Below are 24,143 nucleotides of genomic sequence, written 5' to 3' on the forward strand. Positions count from 1 at the left end.
TTATCCGATGCCTAGATTTTGTGTCATTTTGGAACTACTAAAATTTTTTATTTCATTAGTATTTCATTAGGGATCAAAAAGTTTATTTGAAGAAAGTGTATTTTTTTTTCTTCTTAATGGCTTCTAAATTGCAGAGTAATTTCCACATATTAATATATTTTTCAAATTGGGCTCTGTACCGCCATTCTTTAATATATTACGAATACGTGTGCCAAATATCTCGAAAAATATTCAAAATTAAAGCCGCAATCTTGGAACGCCTTTTTGGCTACCTGTTGATCGCTACTGTTTCCTCTTAATGAAAACTATCATCATAATCATCAACCTGTATGTGTTCAATGTTGGAAATTGATCCTCCTCAGCTCTTCCCATCTCTCTTTGTTTGTGCGGCTTGCATTAATTTACTGCCAACACGCTTCAGGTCGTCTGTCCATCTGGTTGGTGGGCATTATCTGCTTCGTAGTGCTTTTTGTCTTGGCCTTCCATATTCCTAATTCTATTTTAGGGACGCAATTTTTTCCATAGCGTCTGTTATTTTTGTTATACGACATAATATGAAGTATTTCTTCGTTCCTAATTTGGTCTCTCAGAGAGACACCTAAAATTTGGCGGTCCATAGCCCTGTGAGTCAGGAGAATCTTGTTCACTACCTTTTTTGTGAGAGTTAATATGTCCGCTTCATAAGTGAGTACAGGTAACTGGTCAAATATGTTCCTTTTAAAGCATATAAGTAAGTCCGATTTACATACTGAGTGTATATCCATTTAAAGGTTACAGTTAGGGTTGCATTTCCTAGAGGAGTCAATTTTATTTTTTTATTGTGTAGGGGAGTTCAGTAGAAGCTTAAGTTTAAGGTTTTGGGGTCGCCGCCCTTGTCCCCCGGTCGCCATCTTGGTACAATAAAATAACATCATAGCAATTTTATAGAGCAGCGGTTCTCAATCTGTGGTACATGTACCACTGGTGGTACATTTCATTTTTTGAGGTGGTACACAAAACGCAGAAACAGCCAAAATCTTCACCACTATTATAGTTAATTAGATCACCTAGTTAGATATGTATTTCAGTTAGGTGGTACCAAAAAAATAAAAAGTATTTGGTGGTACATGACACAAAAAGATTGAGAACCGCTGTTATAGAGGATTTTTCAACGAACCATTTCCACTATAAAGTTGTTTAATTTTATTTATTTATCTAGGTTTTACAGCGCTCCAAACTTGCTAGATTCTCGAATTCTCATAGGAATACAATAAAAACAAATCCTTGGGCTTACTTTTCTATGTATATATTTATTTATTATGATTTTAACATTCCTATGCTATTATTATAGTTATTAAGATACCCAGGTATTATAAGGATAATGACGCTTGAGGTCAATGGTGCATAGACCGAGGGCCTTCGGCCCGAGGTATATACGTTGACCGAAAGCGTTATTATTATAATAACCGTGGTGCCTTCAACGTTTAATGTCCGACTAAATTACTCGTTATATGCAAAAAAGTTTGAATGAATTTTGAATTAATTAGTTTTCAAATAAGTACATTTACCAGAAATAGTCGTAACGTAATTGTGGTAGCTATAGTTTTACTTAGAGTTTTATTTGTCAACTTGACAGTATTTAACTCGTTGTTTAAATTTAATAGACCCTAGGGCGTTATTTTTCAATAACACGCCCTTGGGCGTTATATTGTACTTAATAGAATTCGAAATAATGTCATTATTTATCAAATAATAGACAAGTCGGACATTAAGCTATTTTTGGCCCTTTTCCCGGCCACCTATCAGGTAGAGTCTGGAGGCGCGTTTTTTGTATGGTATCCACAATAGGCCTAATCCACGGACTATTTCTAGACAAAATATTATTATTAATTATTATATGTTGAAAAAGTTCTATCATAGTTATTATTTTTCCATTTTTTTTTTTTTTTTTTTTCGATGATCAAGACTGCGAGTCAAGATCTGAATCAGTATCCGAGCTGAATGTTTGTGGTATAATGAGAGTAAGAGTTGGCGTCATTGTCGGTAATTTATCTACCAATTCATTTTCTTCAATAATTAATGTTGATATGTCCACGATTTTGCTGCAACTTTCACTACCACAATAGAGGCACACTGGTGAACATTTGAGGTCTGCTTTTCGACAACCACATGTACTTGCAGTTTTCATTGCATCTGCTAAAGATGAAGTTCGTAAGCTCGGGGGTACTGGAGGCTTGGAAGTTTGCATTGGTATCCAAAATTTTCCATGCTTTTTCCAGCCCCGTTTTTCTGGATCACAATGTTTACCGAGCCATGACTGAATCTGGTGATACTCTTGGAGTCTGTGAAAACGGGCTGCATCTTGTGTTGGAGGAAGTGAGAAGAGATTAAATGCATTTTTTGTCACTGTTTTAGCGTATAGTTTATATCTTAGGGTTTCCAGAGAGTCGTCTTTATTTCCGCCATATATACAGACGAAAAACGTTCGCCGACAACAGTGAGTAAAGATGGCTCGACTTTCCCACTGACAAATATTTTTTCCCAGGGGTTTCTTACAAATATAATAATGCGCTCTTAAAAAAAACGCAAAATGCTTATCTAATCACAAAAATATAAATTTTACCCACAAGACTCTCAATAGTATTATCTATAAAACTCAAAATATTTTTCACAATTTTTAATACGACTGCACGTGGCCAAATATGTAGCACAACTGTAAGAATAAGTTAAGTAGAGGCGGGACCGACTGCTGTGCCACCTAGGATAAATTATAATAATAAAATCAATAGCAGGCAGATATTCAGTTCGGTACTGAAGAAAAATGACGTAACTGCAAATTTGGTCAATTCCTGTTTATTTCGCAATTAACCTCTAAAATACTATGGAAAGATGATACAAAAAGACCGAACTGTAAAAATGTGCTGAGCCACTATAGGGTAGTTGCGTCGTTACTGAAATACGCGCTATGACGCAAATGACGCAACTGTAGATAGGGCTGAAAATGAGGCGATTAAAATAAGATATGTAATGAAATTAGCACCAATATCGATAAAAATAAAAGCCATCGTTGTCAAAAAACAAACGCCATGCCGATGCTCCTGGACGATTACTCTTCTTTTAATCCGTAATTTAAATATTTAATATCCCTCTTCTGAAACATTTTGCATTTTGAGGTTGTGTCATTCTGCTTCCGGACCAGCAATTTGTCCTCAAACAACTTCTTGGGCCTTTTCTATTCTATATAGGCTAAAAAAAAATCCAAAAATTTACAGTGTGGATACCAAGAGAAGACAGAAGAAGTAGAGGTAGACGTCAAAAAGATTGTTGGGAATTGGTTGCAGAAAGCCCAAGATCGACAAAACTGGAAGAAATTAGGGGAGGCCTATGTTCGACTTTGGATGCAGAAGGCTGGATGATGATGATGATGATGATATGCTAAGGGCTCAAAGTTTTATAGTGGGGAGAAAGGTCAAAAATAGATTAATAACAGCATAGGAATGTTAAAATCATGATAAATTATATGAATAAAAAAATATGAATATAGAGAAGTAAGCCTAACGTTTTGTTTTTACTGTATCCCTATGAGCATTCAAGAATCTGGTCAAGTTTGGAGCGCTGTAAAACCTAAATAAATAAATAGAATTAAGAAACCTTATAGTGGAAATTGTTCGCTGAATAACCCTCTACAGAAATGCTATAATGTTATTTTTTGTAAAATGAACTGAAAAAAGTTATAACCTCCAAAAGAAAACTTGTTAAAAAATTTTTACTTATTTTTGTTTATATTTTTTTCATCACTTGACGATAAAAAGTAATACAAACAAAATTGTAGAAAATTTAATTAGCTATATTTTATGTTTTACTAGATTTTCCGTAGGGAAAATCTAGTAAAGTAGATAGTTTACGTAGTTTACGAGATATAGCGCGAAACCCCTTTGCACCCCTTTTAAAAAATGGCGGCCGGGGGACAAGAGTGGCGACCCCAAAAACTTGAACTTAAGCTTCTACTGATCCCCCTACACATTAAAAAAATTAAATTGACTCCTCTAACAAATGCAAGGTATGGCCTAAAAATGTAACATTTCAATGGACTATTAATAATTATTATTTACCAAACGCTGCCCAACCTAATCATATGAGACATATTGGAGCTCGCATATATGTTTATCGCTGCTTAACCGAACTGCATGTCCAAAGTACTTATACGATGCAGTCTCCTCAATATCCCTTCCATTAACAGCAATATTACGATTTAGCACCAGATTAGTCATTATTTACATCTTCTTCAGTTTAATCTTTATTCCAGACTCCAGAGAAGATATAATTTTCCAACATTATTGCATCATCCGTACGATTGGCTTTAAGAACCATGTCATCTATGAATCTTAATTTACTGAGCTTCTCCACTGGCGGATCCAGGGGGGTGTCATGGGGGTCATGACCCCCATAATTGTATACCCACGTATCCTAGGGTTGGTAAGACTAAGTGACCTTGCATCAAAGATAGGTAATTAAATCACCCTCAAGACCCATGACCCCCCCAAACAAAATTTCTGGATCCGCCACTGAGCTTCTCCCCATTTATCTTGAAACCACCCTCTAGATCTACCTTGTTATAAGTACTCCTTCTAGTACTCCTCGCTGTATATATGTAGAATGTTTTTTTTCTTGTTCAGATTGTCTTACTCTTACCGTGGTATTTTAATATATATAAAAAATATTTCATTGTGTTTATGTAGATATGGTCTGTGTGTCATTCTTTTATTGCCTCTAACACTTTCTGCTGACTTATGGTATCCAATGCTTTCTCGTAGTCCACGAATGACAGTGCTAATGATTTGTTGTATTCTGCAAACTTCTAGGGGTTTTACCCCTAGTAAGAGGCCGTTAGTACTTTATCCTGATCTAAATCCAGCTTGTTTTCTAGGCCAATAGAAGTGTAACTTAACCATAGATCTCCTTCTAAAAGGCAACATTTTTGCAGATATGGACTGATTATGTTTTATATAAAACGAAATGTTTCCAATAATATATGGATTGGCAAAAACAATTTTGATTTTCATTTTTCCTCTTAATTGACTGAAATCTTCCTCTCATAGTATGAAGGGAAATCCACATAGAAAGATTAACGACAACCCAGAATTTTCCCATATCTAATTTTACTGAAGCGTGTAAAATGTAAATTATTTAATAAAATCCTTTGTCTTTTCTCATGTTCGTCCCCTCATCATCCTCAATTTTCATTTTCTCTGTTAGCAAATTATTTTGATCTTAATTAGATACTGTTAAAACATTATATACAGAATTATGCTAATGTATGGAACTCTTCAATTATTCCGGAAACGGCGTGTGTATTATTCATGAAATTTGGTTTCTGAGGTTTGTGTGATATAGCCGATGTTGGAATTGTATTAACCGATAGAGTTCCTAAATATAGTATTAGGAGAAGTGTAAGGATGAGTGAAAAAGGTTTTTGTAAGAATAAGGAAACGTTTTAGTCTCCATTATTTTTTATAATTTGATCCAATAGTACATTCTTTGACGGTTTTTGCGGTAAATTTTAAAGAACCGTTTGGATTGACTTGGAATTTGGCATACATATACATAATATGTCAAAGAAAAAAAGTGATATTATGCCGATGTGTGCTTTTGCCTGGGGGTGGGTACCACCCCTTCTCGGGGGTGGAAATATATAACCTTAAAATTACCTCGGAAGTTGATAGATTTTTCAATTCTGAGTAAAAAATTAGTTATTAGTTATTCACGATCATGCATGCATGAAAAATGCATGTTTTTGAGTGGATTTTCAAAAATAACACTAAAATTATGCCTTTTTACGAAAAAGTCGTTACAGTCAAAAAGAAACCTTTTAAATGAATGAATGGAGTGGTATTCTTTAAATTATTATAGCAATAACACAACCTAAGTTACAGCCTACATAAAATCGGGGTTTTTTCGAATTAACTTTGAATCAAGCATTTTATCATTAAATAACGCAAGAAATAGAGATTTTTGGAAAAAAATGATGGAGACATATTTTAAAGATTTTACTGATGCCTTTAAAAAGTGCTACGATAAAAGTGATTTGGATAAAAAATGGCCGAGTTATTACAAAAACAAAACGATTATGTCGTTGAAAGAATAAAAGAATAATTACTTAAATTGGTCAATTTTCCACAAAAACAAAAATTAACATTATTCCATAAACAATTAGATTTACCTATAAACTGACTATGTGTTCTGAGATTTTAATTAGTTTAAAGTGCTTAGGTTTGAAAAAAATTTCAATTTCTTATTAAATTATTTTTTAATATTTTACAAAAGTTTTCCATTTTTTTAGAATTACTTGAAAATTAAAAGAAATTTGAAAAATATATATCAATACTAAAATGTAGTATTTTTCATACTGAAAATTTTTCAGTTTTTTCAATGCCTCTATGATAAAAACTGAGATATTTATATTTTAAGTTTGCACGTAAGTGTGAGAAGCAGTTTTCTTAGCTTTTTGAATCGCATGCTTTAAAAATCAAAGACCTCCAGAAAGTTCAACTTTTGAAAACTGTTAGTACTTACAATTTTCCATAAAATAAGCTTTGGAACAATGAAATATCTTGGAAATTACAGAAGTTATCGTTAAAAAACCACACTGAAACTTATGTCGAATACTTTTAAAGCTTTGATATAAGTATTTTATTTTTTTTTTTTTCATGAAAAAGGCAAAGTGTGAAAAAAAGGGAAGATATAGTTTCTGTCACAAATTAAATAAGTAACTCAAAAATGCTTTTTAATTTGAAATAGACTATCCGAAGACTATATTTGAAATAGACTAGAAATTCAGATTAATACCCGTATGCGCGCCAATGGTGAATATAAAATTCTTAATAATAAATCTGTCAACAAATTCATAATAACTACTTTTTAAAACCCACCAAATTTCATTTGCATATCTCAACCGGTTTTAGAGCAATCAATAAATCTTCACTTTGTAAGAGAAATCTCAACACCCCGTATCTTGGAATTTCATTAGCTACGACTCTGGTTCTACTAGGTCACCAAACTTCATACATACACAGATTTTTTCAGTTTTTCATAATCTATATTTCTGCTCGGAATATTTTTTCGATAAAATACTTACTTTTTGAGTTATTTGCGAAAAACCGTCTAACAACGTGGTTCTTTTGTTGAAAAATGAACATATTCACTCGCAAATAACTCGAAAAGTATTGACTAAGTGAAAAAATTCTATAGAACAAAAGTTGCTTAAAATTAGTCAGTTTATCCATTTCCGTATTTATTTTGGACCTATATTTTTTCACTCCCAAGAAGGGGCGAAACTCACCCCCAGGGCAAAAGCACACATCGGTACTATATCACTTTTTTCTTTGACTTATTAGCTATGTGAATGCCAAATTTCATGTCAACCCAAGCGGTTGTTTAAAATTCACAGGTTTTGCAATATTTTACCGTGAGTGAATGATCTAATAAATGTATTTGTGGGGGTAGTTTATAAGGGTTGAAAATATTAAATACTTAATAAACTTAATTGCAAACATAAAATAAAGTTTAAATCACTACAAAATACATTATTACCTAATTTAAAGTTACAAAATATTTTTTATACAAATTCTTATTTAGAGGATAGTTTTTAAGGGTTTAACAATAGTTATAAACTATAAAGTACATTTCAATATGAGAAACAATCAAATTCCTATATAGACAACGCGAAAACGGCGGGTTCGAAGGGAAAAATATTCCCATGAGATTTTTTTGCATAATCACATTCGTGAGACATCCCAGAATAAGGTTCAAGAAGTCGCCCACGTGAAAAGTGGGCCAATTTTTTTTAACAATTTTTTTTTAATCAAATTGCAAGAACCAATATCTTTGGCCAGAACAATTTTTTCTTTAATTTTTTGGACTATTCTGGATAAAAAAGATCTCTTATAATTTTTCTCTAAAGTTGATCGTTTTCGACTTATAAGCAATTTAAAATTGAAAAAAACGAAAAATTGCGATTTTCAAGGCTTAATAACTCGGTTAAAACTTATTATTATGAAAGTCAATATATGACTAAATCAAAGTTTAAAGTCCTTCCTACAAGATCCTGAAAAAATTTTTGTCATTACTTTATTACTAACCTGTTATTTTTAAGTAATAATAATAAGCCCCATGCACGTGTGCAGCGTCTGTAAATGCTGAGTGCAAGAGAGAAGCCATGCCAGCAGTCCCATTTTGCATCTTACTCGCACTCACATTTACAACCGCGTCAATACGATCTAACCGCTCATTTTTATTAATTAAAAATAGCAGCTTAGTAGTAAATTAATGACACAAATTTCTTCAGGATCATGTAGCGGAGACTTTAAACTTTGATTTAGTCACTTTCTGACTTTCATAATAATAATTTTTAACCGAGTTTTTTTTATGGCTTTGGCAGTTTGCCATACAGCCAGTTACATGTTTTTTTAATCTCATTAGGACATTTTTTAAAAATTTAAATCTTGAAAAAGATGCTTTTTTTCAAAATAACTTAAAAATTGTTAGAGATACCAAAAATCTCTAAAAACAAAAAAGTCAGATTTTCTTTTCTGAATATCATGTATTTTTTTGTTTTTCTGTTAGACAAAAATTTATTGAGATTTGGTGTTTCTATATTTGCATACATTCGTGATCAGTGACTCGTTCAACCCCTTTTAAATACAGCCCTTTCAATAATAAGGACTTTGAACCGATGAAACTTACAGATCATATAAACAATATATACACGAGTCAAGAAATTTGTCAAGTCGTAACGATTAAGTTTATTTAAGATACTAATTAGGGGGTGATCTTCTCGATTTTTTTACCAAAACCGAAAGGGACTAACTTTATTTTGAGCTTAACTTGTTTAATTTTGATGCTAGAATTTTTTTTTATAAAACAAAAATGAAGCTTTTTTTAAACACTTTAAATAAGTTGTAATGAGTTTTCCCCGAAATGTGCTTCATTTTTGGTTATTTCACGTTAAAGTATTCCATTTGGAATTTGACGAATATGAACCTATATTTCATTAGCTATAACTCTGCTTGTACTAGGTGTAGAGACGTGATATATACACCATTTTTTAAATTTTTTACAGGCTATATTTTTGCTATGAATGTTTTTTCAACAAAATACTTACTATTTGAGTTATCTGCGAAAAACCGTCTAAAAGCGTGGTTATTTTGTTAAAAAAAGGAACATATTCACTGCCAAATAACTCAAAAATATTGACTTAGTGAAAAAACTCTATAGAACAAAATTTACTTAAAATTATCTGTTTCCTGACTTTCTTTGGACGAATATTTTTTCACCACCAAAAGGGGGTGAAAACCGCCCCCAGGGCAAAAGCACATATCGGCACAATATCACTTTTTTTCTTTGACTTGTTAGCTAGGTGTATGCCAAATTTCATGTCAATCCAAGCGGTTCTTTAAAATTTAGAGGTTTTGCAATATTTTACCGTTAAAGAACGGACTAGAACGTATCCCTACTTTTTCAATGCAAGTAAAATCTTTTTTATGCTATTTTTTATGTGTGCTTTTCTGTAGAACGTATGCACCGCATAAAACGGGACCATACTGTACTAATATTATTTTATCGTTCATGATATTATGTACCTACAAACATAATTAATTTCAAAGAAACTTATCTCATAAAATGTTGCAAGAATGAAGGACAAAAAAGCTTTCTAAAATGCAAAGAATTTTATTAAAATAGTTAACCTTAGCTTAAAATTGCATTAGACTTCCAAAAGTGTAAGCAACTTAGTCAGTGCAGAAAATTAGTAAAATGTTCCAGGAAAATTGTCTCCAGTAATTTCCAGATATTATTAAACTAACCACATCTTAAACTTTAATGTTCCTACACTACCGGCAGAGAAAACGTAATTAGATTTATGAACCTTTAACATAAGTGACTTGTGAGGACTGTCACGTTTAGACGAGATGTAACAAGCGTCTAAATGAGATACATTCAATGCAAAATTATATTAGCATATAAAACGATACACTTTACTTCTCCATATTATATGTGGAAATAAACTGGCATATAATCGTAAAATTAGACCAAATAAGTATACGCTGTTTAAAAATACATAAAACCATTTAGGAATTACAAGGAAAATATAATATAAACAGAAAACTTTTATATGATTCGCCATTAAATTTTTATACGATTCGCCTTATGATTCGTCATCATGAACTATTATCATTTATCGTAAAAAGAAGTCTAGTTGAATTGAGATTGTATACAGAGTAAGAAAAATATATCCGTAGAAAGAAAAACACGATTATACAGCGAAATTGGTGCAAAAATTTATTAAGTCATAGGCCTGGCTCCCGCGTACCAAAAAAGTCGAATATTAGCAAGCTGAAAATTTGTTAATCGCTTAACGGTGTGTAGTCGGACAAACTTTAATGTACAACAGGGAAAGTTACAATTGTTGAACAGGTTACAAGTTTCGAACGTCAGACTATGAAAACGTCCCATATGTTTTGTCGGGCAGAACTTCTAAATGATTCGTTATCCTTTTATTAAACTCTCATGCAAAAATCAGACTGCTTTTTACCAACAATATAATTCCTATCATTTTACATGTTTTACGTGTCGGAGTTATTAAAATGCCCAACATATTTGTCGGACACACATTTTTTCATATACAGGGTGTCTGCGTAACTTGGAACCATATGGGAAACTTTTTTAATATCAATTTTACGAAAAAAAGTTATTCGTCATAAAGTGCTCTGCATAGTCTAAAACCTAAGATGCAATCATCAGGTATCAGATTTTATCAATAATATACGAGGTATGTTCAAAAATATGAATTTCGCTCAAGAGTAAAGTGCCTTTATATTGCACAATATCGAAATCTGATATTAAGAAACGTTGTTTGTAATTAAAAATTATGTTATAATATGCATTTACACTCTTCTAATTGAAAAGAAAAATTGAAAATTTTCCTCAAATTACGGATACCCAACATCATTTTTATTTAAGATAAGTTATTATTAATTTTGCGAAAAAAGTTATTCTTTATAAAAATTTCTGAATAGTCAAAAACTAAGATTCAATCATAAGATATCAATTGTTGTTCAATTCTATATGAGGTATGTCAAAAATATGAATTTCGCTCAAAAGTAAAATAGTACCTTTATACTTCACAATATTTCAAATAGAAGGATGCTATTGCATATTGAAACATAGTTTTTAATTCTGAACAACTTTTTATATTAACAAATTTTAATATTGTTAAAAATAAAGTTACTTTACTCTTCAGCGAAATTCATATTTTTTGACATACCTCGTATAAAACTGACAAAATTTAATATCTTATAAATTTATTTTGGTTACGAGACTATGCAAAACTTTTTATAAAGAATAACTTTTTTTCGTATAATTAATAATAACGGAGCTATCCTAAATAAAAATGATGTTGGGTGTCCGTGATTTGAGGAAAATTTAAAAAAAAAATTTCAATTAGAAGAGTGGAAATGCAGATTATAACATAATTTTGAATTACAAACAACTTTTTTCAATGACAATTTTCAATATTGTGAAATATTCTTGAGCGAAATTCATATTTTTTGACATACCTCGTATACCACTGATAAAATATTATATCTGATGATTGCTTCTTAGGTTTTAGACTATGCAGAGCATTTTATAAAGAATCTTTTTTCGTAAAATTGATATTAAAAAAGTTTCCCATATGGTTCCAAGTTACGAAGACACACTGTATATTATATAAAGTTTCCTATTGAATAAACTTAAAAACAACCTGCTAGTTTTCACAATCATACCCTTGTCAGGATGACACGTTCCACAATTAAAACTTCCCCTGTTTCAGTGTTTTCATACATCAAAGTTTGTCCGACTAGACACTGTTAAGTCATTAACAAATTTTCAGCTTGCTATTAATCAACTTTTTTTGGTACAAGGGATCCAGGCGCCTACCAAAGTTCATTTTTAAAAAATGGCATGCAAAATATAGTGGGGTGTTTTATTTAATTTTAGACCAGGGCGGATCTGTGAAAATCGATTGTGAGATTTACCGTCGATGTGAGATTCTGAGTTTGTAGAAAAAGTTGTGTGATATCTTCAATAATGATAATTGACTTTCCCTCTCTAAGGCAAGCCGCACACCAAAGAAACATGAAACGAAAAACATGAAACATGAAACGAAAAACATGTTTCATGAAACTAAAACACTGCTAAACAAATCTCAAAGTCCGCCTACCAATGAAACGAGTGTGATTCATGCTCATGACACATTTTTATTTTCAGAGAGTTTCACAAATGGCCGGACGTACAGTCTGAAAAATGAAAGAATACCCATGAACTAACATATAAAACACGCTGTATTTTCCTGTCACCGTATTACAAAGGAAATTGTCCAGTGCAAGTACATGTAACAATAATTATTACATGTACTTTCGCTGGCCAATTTTTTGTGTGACACGGTGACAGGAAAATACAGCGTATTTTATATGTTCGTTCATGGGTATTCTCTTATTTTTCCGACTGTATATTTGTTTAGCAGTGTTTTATTTCCATGAAACGTAATTCACGTTTCATGTTTCTTTGATATAAGCCTAAGCCAAGCCGCACACCAAAGAAACATGAAACGAAAAACATGAAACATGAAACGAAAAACATGTTTCATGAAAAGAAAACACTGCTAAACAAATCTCAAAGTCCGCCTACCAATGAAACGAGTGTGATTCATGCTCATGACACATTTTTATTTTCTGAGAGTTTCATAAATGGCCGGACGTATATTTGTTTAGCACTGTTTTATTTCCATGAAACGTAATTTACGTTTCATGGAAATAAACCACTGCTAAACAAATATATGACACAATATGTTATATAAATATATAACAATATATGCTCATGACACATTTTTATTTTCTGAGAGTTTCATAAATGGCCGGACATATATTTGTTTAGCAGTGGTTTATTTCCATGAAACGTAAATTACGTTTCATGGAAATAAAACAGTGCTAAACAAATATACGTCCGGCCATTTATGAAACTCTCAGAAAATAAAAATGTGTCATGAGCATGAATCACACTCGTTTCATTGGTAGGCGGACTTTTAGTTTTAGTGTTTTAGTTTCATGAAACATGTTTTTCGTTTCATGTTTCATGTTTTTCGTTTCATGTTTCTTTGGTGTGCGGCTCGGCTAAGAAAACAGTCAACAAAATTTCATTAAATTCGGTTTAATAGATTTCGGACAATATGTAGTTTTGCAATTATTTTACATAATAAACAGTACCTACTCCACATATCCAACGTACTTTATAGAATTAACATCAGATTTTGTACAGCATCAGAATTTTTAAAATTATTATAAAAAAATAATTTATTTATAAGAAAATTAAAATATCTTTTTGCTTTGATAATGCATTTTTAGGTTTCTCTATTTGAGTTACATCGGATTAAAAAAAAAGAAAGTTGAAAAGGAAAACACAAAAGTTTTTTGATATTTTTAATGCGAAATACCGATCTTTTTTATTATTATAGGTATATGTCAGAATATCGTGAAAATAAGAAAATTTGTTTTTATCTTGACAGAGCTCCAAAAGAGAAAGGTAATGGTTACGTTAATTAATTTATCTTTATTTTTAACTTATTTATACACTTAGACATCTACTAAAAATATATACTTACTTTCCGTGTCCGGAACACCAACAACTTTAAATTCTGTATTTCCAATGGTTGGCCACATAGATGGCCCTGTCATTTGCTATAATTAAGTCTTGTTCTGTGCAGGTCTCTCTCATCTCTGTGCATGATAGTAGATGCCGGCTGGTCTGAACCGCGCCACAGTCGCAGGTATCGTCCTCCTGGTATCCCCATTTTTTCAGGTTACTAGCACAACGTGAAACGCCGGTTCTTAGTCTGTTTAGCGCTTTCCAAGTCGGATACGGTAAATTGTGTCCAGCAGCCATTTCCTCCGAGGGAGGAAAATGTGTCGCAGTAGTTGACGCTTGCCATAGATGTATTCGGCGCGTCTCTGGCGCTTCGGGGATGGATCTTGATGTTTTCAGGAAGCTTTTCCGAGATCTTAGTCTGCTTGGCTGAGTTTGGTGGTCATATAAGGGGTGTCTTCGGTCCGTCTCCTGCTTTTTCCGTTCTACCTCTGACGTGACCTTTCTCCTGATTGGTGGTGGAGCAATTCCAGCAATGGGGTATACCTCTTCGATAGGTGTCGGTTTCAGGCAACCCGATATTATACGGACCGTTTCATTTAGAGCCACGTCGACGTTCTTTGCGTGAGCAGAGTTTGCCCATACTGGTGCTCCAAACTCCGCGGCCGAAAAACATAATGCCAAGGCAGAAGTGCGGAGAGTGTGTGGTTGTGCTCCCCATTTTGTATTAGTTAGCTTGCGGATGATATTATTTCTGGCACTTACTTTCTTCTTAACATCTTGACAGTGGTATCGGTAAGACAGAGTTCTATCCAGACGGACGCCAAGGTATTTTGGCGTCTTGTTGTGTTCCAGCATCTGACCACGCCATTCCACCTCCAGCGACCTTCGGGCATGCTTGTTTCTCAGGTGGAAAGCACATACCTGGGTTTTTGTGGGATTGGGTTTCAGATGGTTTTTATCATAGTATAGAGCTAAGTCTCCCAGGGCATCTGTCAGCTTCACTTCGACTTCATTGAAGGTTCTTCCCTGAGCTGCCACCGCTGTATCATCAGCGTAAATTAAAAAAAAAAAAAAAAAAAAAATATATAATTTATATTTACAATTTATTTGATATATATACTAAAAATATATAATTTATATTTACAATTTATTTGATATAATTTATTATATGCACGACCGGGCGGTAAAGTCCATATTATGTATACATTTGGCGGGCGTAAAGTGCCTGTGGAGTTAACGGAGACAGTAACAGCAATGGTTACCAGAATAACAAACGAGGAAGTGGCTCAAGCGCTTCAAAAAATAAAGAAAGGAAAAGCAGTCGGACCAGATGATATTCCTGGGGAAGTATGGAGAGCATTGGAAGAGACAGGAATAAGTTGGCTAGCAGGTCTATTTAATAGAATTATGGAAGTTGGACAAATGATAGACGAATGGAGAAGCAGTATATTAGTACCTGTCTACAAAAACAAGGGAGACATACAACAATGCACAAACTACAGGGCTATAAAACTATTTAGCCACACCATGAAAATATGGGAGAGAGTAATTGATAGACGGATACGTGAAGAAACCGATATATCAGATGCAATTTTCATTGTAAGGCAACTGATAGAAAAATACAGGAATAAAGAGACCAACGCTCATATGGTATTCATTGATCTTGAGAAAGCATATGATAGAGTTCCTCGAGAGATTCTGTGCTGGGCACTCAATAAGAAAGGAGTCCCTGGCGAATATGTAAAGATTGTGAGAGATATGTGTGAGGGAGTAACGACTAGTGTTAGGACAGGTGTGGGAGAGACTGATAAATTTCAGGTGAAAGTAGGATTGCACCAAGGCTCGGTGCTTAGTCCTTATTTATTCTCATTAGTTTTGGACCAGATAACAGCGAAACTACAGGGTAGTATTCCATGGTGCCTAATGTATGCTGATGATGTAGTATTAATAGGAAATAGTGAAAGAGACTTAGAACACAAACTGGAACAGTGGAGACAAGCTCTGGAGGAAAAAGGTTTAAAACTTAGTAGGACAACAACAGAGTATTTGGAATGTTCATTTAAATATGGAGTTACTACAAATAAAATGGTATCTTTGGATGGTGAAATGATTGTGAAAAGCAATAGTTTTAAGTACCTAGGATCGGTATTACAGAGTAATAGAGAAATATATGGAGATGCACGCAGTAGAATTAGGGCTGGATGGATGAAGTGGAAAGAAGCGAGTGGTGTGTTGTGTGACAGAAAAATTCCAATGAAGCTGAAGGGAAAATTCTATAAAACAGCCATAAGGCTGGTTATGATGCACGGAACTGAATGTTGGGCAGTGAAAAAGGAAGAGGAAGAACGAATGCATGTGGCGGAAATGAGAATGCTTAGATGGATGAGTGGAGTGACAAAGAATGATAAAATTAGAAATGAGTATATTAGAGGAAGTCTAGGTGTGGCACCAATTGATGCCAAAATGAGAGAGCATAGGTTAAGATGGTTTGGTCATGTTCAACGTTGAGACGTTAATCACCCAATACGAAGAATAGTTGAAGTGCAGATTCCTGGAAGGAGTAGGAGAGGAAGACCAAAGAAGACCTGGGGGGAGACGATAAGGCAGGACATGTTGGTAAAGGGGATTAACATTGATATGACCCAAGATAGAATTGTGTGGAGAAATGCAATTAGGAAAGCCGACCCCGCATAGGGATAAGGCAAAGAGAATAATGATGATGATGATATGTTTTCGAAAGACCATAGATTGTGTAAAAATCTTGTAATGCCTTCAAAATTTCTTTTTGGTGCTGAAACACTTTCATCAAGGTTTTTACATTCTGAAGACCTTTTCCAATCCAAAATTCCCTTACTTATTCAGTTGTTGTATTCCGTAATTCTATGTCGTTTTCCGAATTTAGAACCGAATTTATCTTTAACTTTAATTTCTAACTTAGGTTCGGTTTCTGGTTCTTTAACTTCTTGGACTGGAATAGAACTGTGGTTACATGTTTTTTCATATTCTTCAGTTACGTAAGCTATGTTTCCCTCAGTGATGTCTACTTCATCACATGCATTTTCATTGGTTGCAATTTAACTAGCTATGGATTTCCGTGTGAAACTGAGTTAAAATAAGTTTTGCTTCTGTTTTAGATCTTGCTTAAGGATCTTTTCGTTCTATTGATTTTTCTTGTGTTCTCTGCTCCACTCTCGAATCTTTTTTCTTATCTTTAACTGTAGTACTGTTCCTTCTACCTAAGGGCATTCATTAGCCATTTATTCTCACAACATAGACTTTCTATGTGAACAAAAGTTTGTAATGTCGTTTTATACGTCCACCATCACTTTTATGCTATTGCGCGATATTTGAATTTCTCAACATAATATATGATTTATAGTTTTTATTTAATTCTAATTACTATGTTTTTAGTTTTGAGCCCTGCGAGGCCCCCTTTGGGGCCAGGGCCCCTAGGCAACTGCCTACTTTGCCTATTGGTTAATCCGGCACTGAATAAGTCGCACTTTAGTTTAACTCTTAAAGTTGTTATTTCTTCTAAATAAAGCTCAAAAAACAAAATATTGCTAATAATTTAATATTGATTATTAAAGTTATTAAAATACAATATCAATGGTTGTAAACAACCGCAAATGGAAGTTTACAACCGAAAATCTCAACAAAAGATCACAATTTCAATGTGACCCAAATTTTTTGCCCGCCAGTGTATGTTTGTAAAAAAGGTATAATATGTTTCCGATCACTCTCTTTTTTAATAAATGCACTTGTGATATATAATTTAGTATCTAATATCTTTTTTAATCAAAAGGATCTGCGTGGCGGATTCATATGTCAGAAGCCACGAAAATTCGGTTAGAAAAAGCCGGCGGATATCAAATCGAACCGAGAGGCCCTACGGAAATAAAGGGAAAAGGCACAATGGATACCTATTGGCTACTCGGAAAATCGGGATTTGATAAACCTGTACCAGATCCGCCGTCCCTCGAGTAAGTTTTTATGTTTATTTTTTTGGAAATATGATGAAAGTTTTATATTGGAAGGAAAAACCGCAGAATTACGAGTGGTCTAATGCTTTTTAAATTTTGGGAAAAGCAAATTTATTATAATTATTGTTTGTTGCTTTATAAAAATTTTATTTTATTTTCATAAAAGTATTTTTAGTGTTATTAGCCGTAGATTGAAGCAGTAAAAATCATAAACTTATTGCATTCGATTCGTAAGAGCCTTAGGAAACTTTGTGAACAAAAGTAATGATGATGAAATGAAAATTGCATTATTGAATTAAAAAAATGCATTTTCCCAAAAGCATTTCAAACTGATCAAAAATGATATAATGTATTTTGATGAATTTTTAATTTGTACATCATCATCATCATCCCTCAATTTCTTGCATCCACTGTTGGATATAGGTTTCTTCCATATTCTTCCATTATTCTCTATCTTATGCGTTCTGTATCCAATTTTCCACTGTTTTCTCAAGTCATCCATCCATATTTTTAGTGGTCTACCTCGGTGTCTTTTATATATTCTAGGTCTCCATTCTATGAGTCTTTTGGTATATGCCCAGCTCACCAAGCGGTATCATTTAAACGTGGTACGTCTAGCCCATCTCCATTTGGCTTCTGCAATGTTATATATCGATGACTTAGTGTGAAAACCTCTTATCTCATTTTACAGAAAATTTTACATGACCGACTTTAAACTGAATTTCTGCATACTCTAACCCAAAATATACAAGGTGTCCCAAAAGTAGAGGAACAGTCGAATATTTCGCAAACTAAACATCGTATCGAAAAACTGAAAAACACGTTTTCAATCATTTTTAAAAATCTATCCAATGACATCAAATACGATCCCCCACACCATCCCTTGGAGGTGGGGTGGGGAGCAACTGTAAAATATTAAATAGAAAGCCCCAGTTTTTATTACAGAGTTGGATTCCTTATGTAAAAGTGAGCAACTTTTATTCAAGACATTTTTTCGAATTAAGGATAGATGGCGCTATAATCGGAAAAAAACCATTTATCGTGACACCATAGGTAAATTATAGAAACGGTCTAACGTCTCGAAAAATACACTACCAAATGAAAAGCCAAAAAATATGTATTGAAGATTTTTCAAAATCCTATCGAATACCACTAAACATGATCCTCCATCCAACCCCCTTGAGGTGGGGTGGGGGCTAACTTTAAAATCTTAAATAGCAACCTCCATTTTTATTGCAGATTTGGATTTGACATGAAAAATAAAGCAACATTTATTCGAAACATTTTTTAGAATTGTTGATAGATGGCGCTATATTTGGAAAAAGACAATTTAGTAGCGCCATCTATCAACTATTCCAAAAAATGTTTTGAATAAATGTTGCTTAGTTTTTCATGACAAATTCAAATCTGCAATAAAACATGGAGGTTGCCATTTAAGATTTTAAAGTTACTCCCCACCCCAAGTCGTGGGGGTGAGGTGGAAGGTCATGTTTAGCGTTATTCGATAGGTTTTTGAAAAATATTAAACACATATTTTTTGATTGTTCATCTGAAAGTGTATTTCTCGAGATATTAGACCGTTTCTATAATTTACCTGTGGTATCACGATAAATGGTTTTTTCCGATTACAGCGCCATCTATCCGTAACTCGAAAAAATATCTCGAATAAAAGTTGCTTACTTTTACATAGGGAATCCAAATCTGAAGTAAAAACTTGGGGTTTCCATTTAAGATTTCAAAGTTATCCCCCACCCCACCTCTAGGGAATGGAGTGCGGGATCGTATTTGATGTCATTGGATGGATTTTTAAAAATTATTGAAAACGTATTTTTCAGTTTTTCGATCAGATGTTTAGTTCGCGAAATATTCGACCGTTCCACTATTTTTGGGACACCCTATATATTAAAAATATATATGTGTAATGATCTAAACATACTCAGAATCAAAAATATGTAGGGATAGTTTTTTTGTTTTAAGTTATAGTATTCAGAAATTAAGCTTAAAGTCTCTCCTGTAAAATTTTCTTTGAAATGAGATACGAGGTTTTCACACTAAGCTATCGCTATTACATCTGTCACTTTGGTCGTCTCTCTCTCACTATCCTATTTGGTACCATATCTCTTCTTGTTATTCCCAACATTGCTCTTTCCATTTTTCTTTGGGTTAGTCTCAATTTATTTGCAGAATGTTTAGTCAAAGTTATGGTTTCGGAAGCATATATTTCCTCCCATATGGAGGCCATCCCGGGCACCAATTCGTTTGGGATGGCCCTCGTGTTCTGAAGTTTTATCAAAATTCGTTACAAAATCAGGCTAAACTATTTATCAGGAGGGTTCATGGGATGGCTAAACACTAATATCATGCCGGCGATGGTGACTAAGGCATCAAGTTTCCATGATGTGCCTCGTGTCATGTAGTTTTATAAAAATTAGATACAAAATCAGTACAATGTCGATAGTATGTTGTTTTTGGGGTCACTGAACATGAATACCAATATGGCGATGGTCTCCGTGGTACCTGGAACCCGGGGTTGATCTCAGGAGAAACCTTGTCTTCTGGATTTCTTCATGGAAATAGATACAAAATCAGTCCAAGGAGAATTCATTCTTCTCTCCATCATTCAGTGTTTAGTTTTTTAGATTTGCCGTTATTACAAAGGTGGAAGATGCACTCTTGAGTTTTCCCGGGATTTGATTTGAGAAAGACTTGATTAGTTGTAGATCGTCATTGCTTTCAAGGCTTTAAATAGTTATGTTACCTTCCTAATGGCGCCACATCCCAAGCTGCATATCCGCTGCTATACATCATCCTTTTATCTTTTCCGTGGTCTTCCTTTTGGTTGTTCGCCCTGAATTTTACTATCTAGGGGTATTTTTGTCTGTTTCATGGTCTCTATTCTCACTATATGAGCAGTCTATCGAAGTCTTTGAAGTTTAGCGAGAGTTTTCTGAAATTAGTACCTCTATGAACAGTTGGTACTAATTATGGTTGTACAGTTTGTCAAATCTAGGAACAAGTTTAAAAATCGTACAAACGCCATGTGGCGTATTTTAAGATCTTCAAACTTGTTCTTAGATTTGACAAACTGAAAATGAATCTCCATACTCTGTTTTCGTCGGTAGATTCAAATATTTCAGGATTTTTCTTTCCAAAACTTCCAGTTTTCTTTTTGTATTTTCTGTCATCACCCACTCATATCTAGCCTCCATTACATACTAATATGGTAATAGTTTTATAGATCCTGATTTTCGATATATAAGGTTTTGGAGTAGAACATATGAGCAAGTGAAAAATGAGCTTTGTTTTCCTTTAATATTCTGTTCTACTACTCATAGCTATTTTTCTTTGATCTTCTGGTTTGTTTATCCCTTCCGTGCTTAAATTAATTCCCAAATATATTAAACATTTTATTGTTTTAATATCGTCCCTAATTAAATTATGCATATGTTTGCTTCAGCTCTTACCTCTGCCAACTTTTTTGTCTTTTGAATATTTATTTCTAGTCTGACCTCTTTTGCGCCTGTTTTTAATTGTTAACACATTTATGCCGCGAGACCTTCCGTTTTGCGAGACATAATGTTATCGGAATAAACGGCATTGATTTATTTTTTAGGAGATTAGCTCTTTCTATATTCTGCAGCGACAGTGGACAGTGTCGATGTCAGCTCGTCTCCTATTTTTAACTCTTTTTAGACCAGGAAGGATTTGTTTTTAGGTGGATGTCAGAGGTGGTATTCGGATTTTCGCGGATAAAGTTAGGTGATAACTTCTTTAATAATAATTGACTTATGCTCCTTCTTAAATATGCCCGGAACATTAATAAAAAAAATTAAATATTTAAAAATTTCAAAAACTTTTGTTTTTTTCTTCTACTTTCTTTGCTTATAACTTTAAAACGATACATTTTTGAACAAAGTCGTATAGGAATAAAACAAAGGTAATTAAATTTTCTATCAAATACGATTAGTTAAAAATGTCTGCATTTATCAGCCTTGCTGCAAAATAGCAATAAATATAAAATAAGGGGGCAAAATAAGCCTGTTTTTATTCAATGTTTTTCCAACATTTAGGCTACACTTGGAACCTTCCTAATTAGCTTAGAAAATTTTTGTAATGTGCTAAAACCGTCTACCAAATTTGATTAAAATTGACTTACTAGATTTTGCATAATAATTTTGCAACATAAACATTTTTTTAAAAAATTAAAAATTTTAAAATCGTGCACAACAAAAAATAGAACATACAAAGATTTGTGAATTTTTTGCATATAAAGAAGCACTCCATCTATCTAATGCACTTTACAGAATTGAAATCGGATTATTTAAATAGCCTCAGCAATGTTTTAAAGTTATAAATAATTTTTTGGCTTATAAACAAATTAGTGCTTTGGCCAGGAGGGGGTTCTACGGGCTCCTTCATTTAGATGGACTTACCCAAGTTTTTTATGTATTTTTACCCGTAGAACACGAATTTTTTGGGTAACAGTTGATCCGGATATCGATAAGATTGTTATAAACAAAGAACTTAAGGAATTACATAACATCGATTTTTCGCAAAATAAAATATTTTTTGTGTTTCTTGGGTAATTCTAAGCAAAAAAATGTTCTTACAAGTTTTTTCGTAGGATGCATAGTTTTCGTGATAACGCGGTGGAACTTTCAAAAAATCGAAATTTGCAATTTTTGAACGCGAATAACTTTTGATTAAAAAATAAATTAGCAATCCTGCTGACAGCATTTGAAAGCTTAAGTCAAATTATACCGGTTTTAATTATTTGCATTGCTAAAAATTAATTTTTTTATTATTAAATAAAGCTATTTGTTTATAAGCCAAAAAGTGTTTATAATTTTAAAACATTGTTGAGGACCCTTAAATAATCCGATTTTAATTCTGTAAAGTGTATTAGATAAGTAAAGCACCTCGTTACATGTAAAAAAATTAGCCAACTTTTAAATGGTCTTTTTTTGTTCAGAGAGATTTTAAAAAATTTGAACTTTTTTAAAAACATTTAGATTGCAAATTTATTGTGCAAAATCTATTAAGTCGATTTTAATGAAATTTGGTAGAACGTTTATGTAAGTTATAAGAATTTTCTAAGCGAATTACTAAGGTTGTAAGTGCCACCAAAGGGGTTAAGAAACATTGAATAACAACAGGCGTATTTTGCCCCCTTATTTTGTATTTATTGCTATATTGCAAAAAAGGTAATACCTTGAGACATTTTTGACTAGTCGTATATCATACAAAATTCAATTATCTTTATTTTATTTCTGTACGTCTTTGTTCCAAACCGAATCGTTTTAAAGTTATAAGCAAAGAAAGAAGAAAAAAATCGATGTTTTTGGAAATTTTTAAATATTTTAATTTTTTTATTAATGTTCTGGGCATATTTGAGAAGTAGCATAAGTCAATTATTATTACTGAAGGTGTCACCTAACTTTATCTGCAAAAATACGAATGCCACCTCTCACATCCAAAAATAGACGTTTGTTTACAGATTAGTCCTGGTCTATTTACACATATATATATATATATATATATATATATATATATATATATATATATATATATATATATATATATATCGGTTTTAAAACGTTCTCCTACGTCTTCCGATGCCTAGTCGCCATTCACTTCGGTCCATCCAAAGGTCTTCATCCAATTCTCTTTCTCTCATTTCTCGATTTATGCCTTCTCTCCAACTAAGGCGGGGTCTTCCTCTTTTTCGTCTACCATGAGGGGTCCACGTTAGGATTTGTTTCGGGAGTCGTTCTTCGGACATTCTTTGTACGTGTCCATACCATCTAAGCTGTTTGGTACTAATGTCATCTACTATTGTGTGTTTCACATTCATTATTTCCCTAATTCTGTTGTTGGTTACCCTTTCTAATCTTGATTTTCCTGCTGAGCGCCTCCAGAAATCCATTTCTGTTGCTTCAAGTTTTCTCTTGTATCTTTCTTTTATTTGCCATACTTCACTGCTGTAAGTGATTATACTCTTAACAATTGTATTGTATATTCTATGTTTGTTGTTGTTTGATATTGACTGGTCCCACAGGATGCTATTGAGAAGGGTAATTGCTTTTCTTCCCTGGTTGTTTCTTTCTTCTATCGTCCGGTCTACGCTTCCTTCTTGTGTGATGGTCATACCCAGGTATTTATATGCGTCGCAATGTTTAATAATTTCGCCATTCCCCAGTGTAAGGTCCTGCTGTGTCCCACCGATACACATATATTCGGTCTTCTTTATGTTTATTTCCAAATTACCTTTTTTGTACTCCTCTATTAATTTCCTTGTCATATATTCTATATCATCGTAGTCTTGCGCTAGTACAAGTTGGTCGTCTGCAAATGACAAAGTGTATATTGTATTGTTGCTGATCGGTAATCCCATGTTTTTGCATTTGCGTTTCCAAAGTTTTAGAGTTTGTTCGAGGTAGATCTTAAATAATGTCGGTGAAAGGCAGCACCCTTGTTTTAGGCCTTTGCTAATTTGGAATCCTC

General features: G+C 33.2%; 1 protein-coding gene across 1 annotated transcript in view; it reads left to right on the forward strand.

Moving 5' to 3' along the window:
- The window catches only part of LOC114348418 (retinal guanylyl cyclase 2), a 368,770-nt gene that overhangs the window by 274,432 nt on the left and 70,195 nt on the right, over nt 1–24,143 (forward strand). The window contains exon 9 of the mRNA XM_028298999.2: nt 17,462–17,639. Within this exon, the coding sequence (XP_028154800.2) occupies nt 17,462–17,639 (178 nt within the window). The remainder of the gene's footprint in view (nt 1–17,461; nt 17,640–24,143) is intronic.

This window comes from Diabrotica virgifera, chromosome 2, assembly GCF_917563875.1.
Source record: "Diabrotica virgifera virgifera chromosome 2, PGI_DIABVI_V3a".
NCBI lineage: Eukaryota > Metazoa > Arthropoda > Insecta > Coleoptera > Chrysomelidae > Diabrotica > Diabrotica virgifera.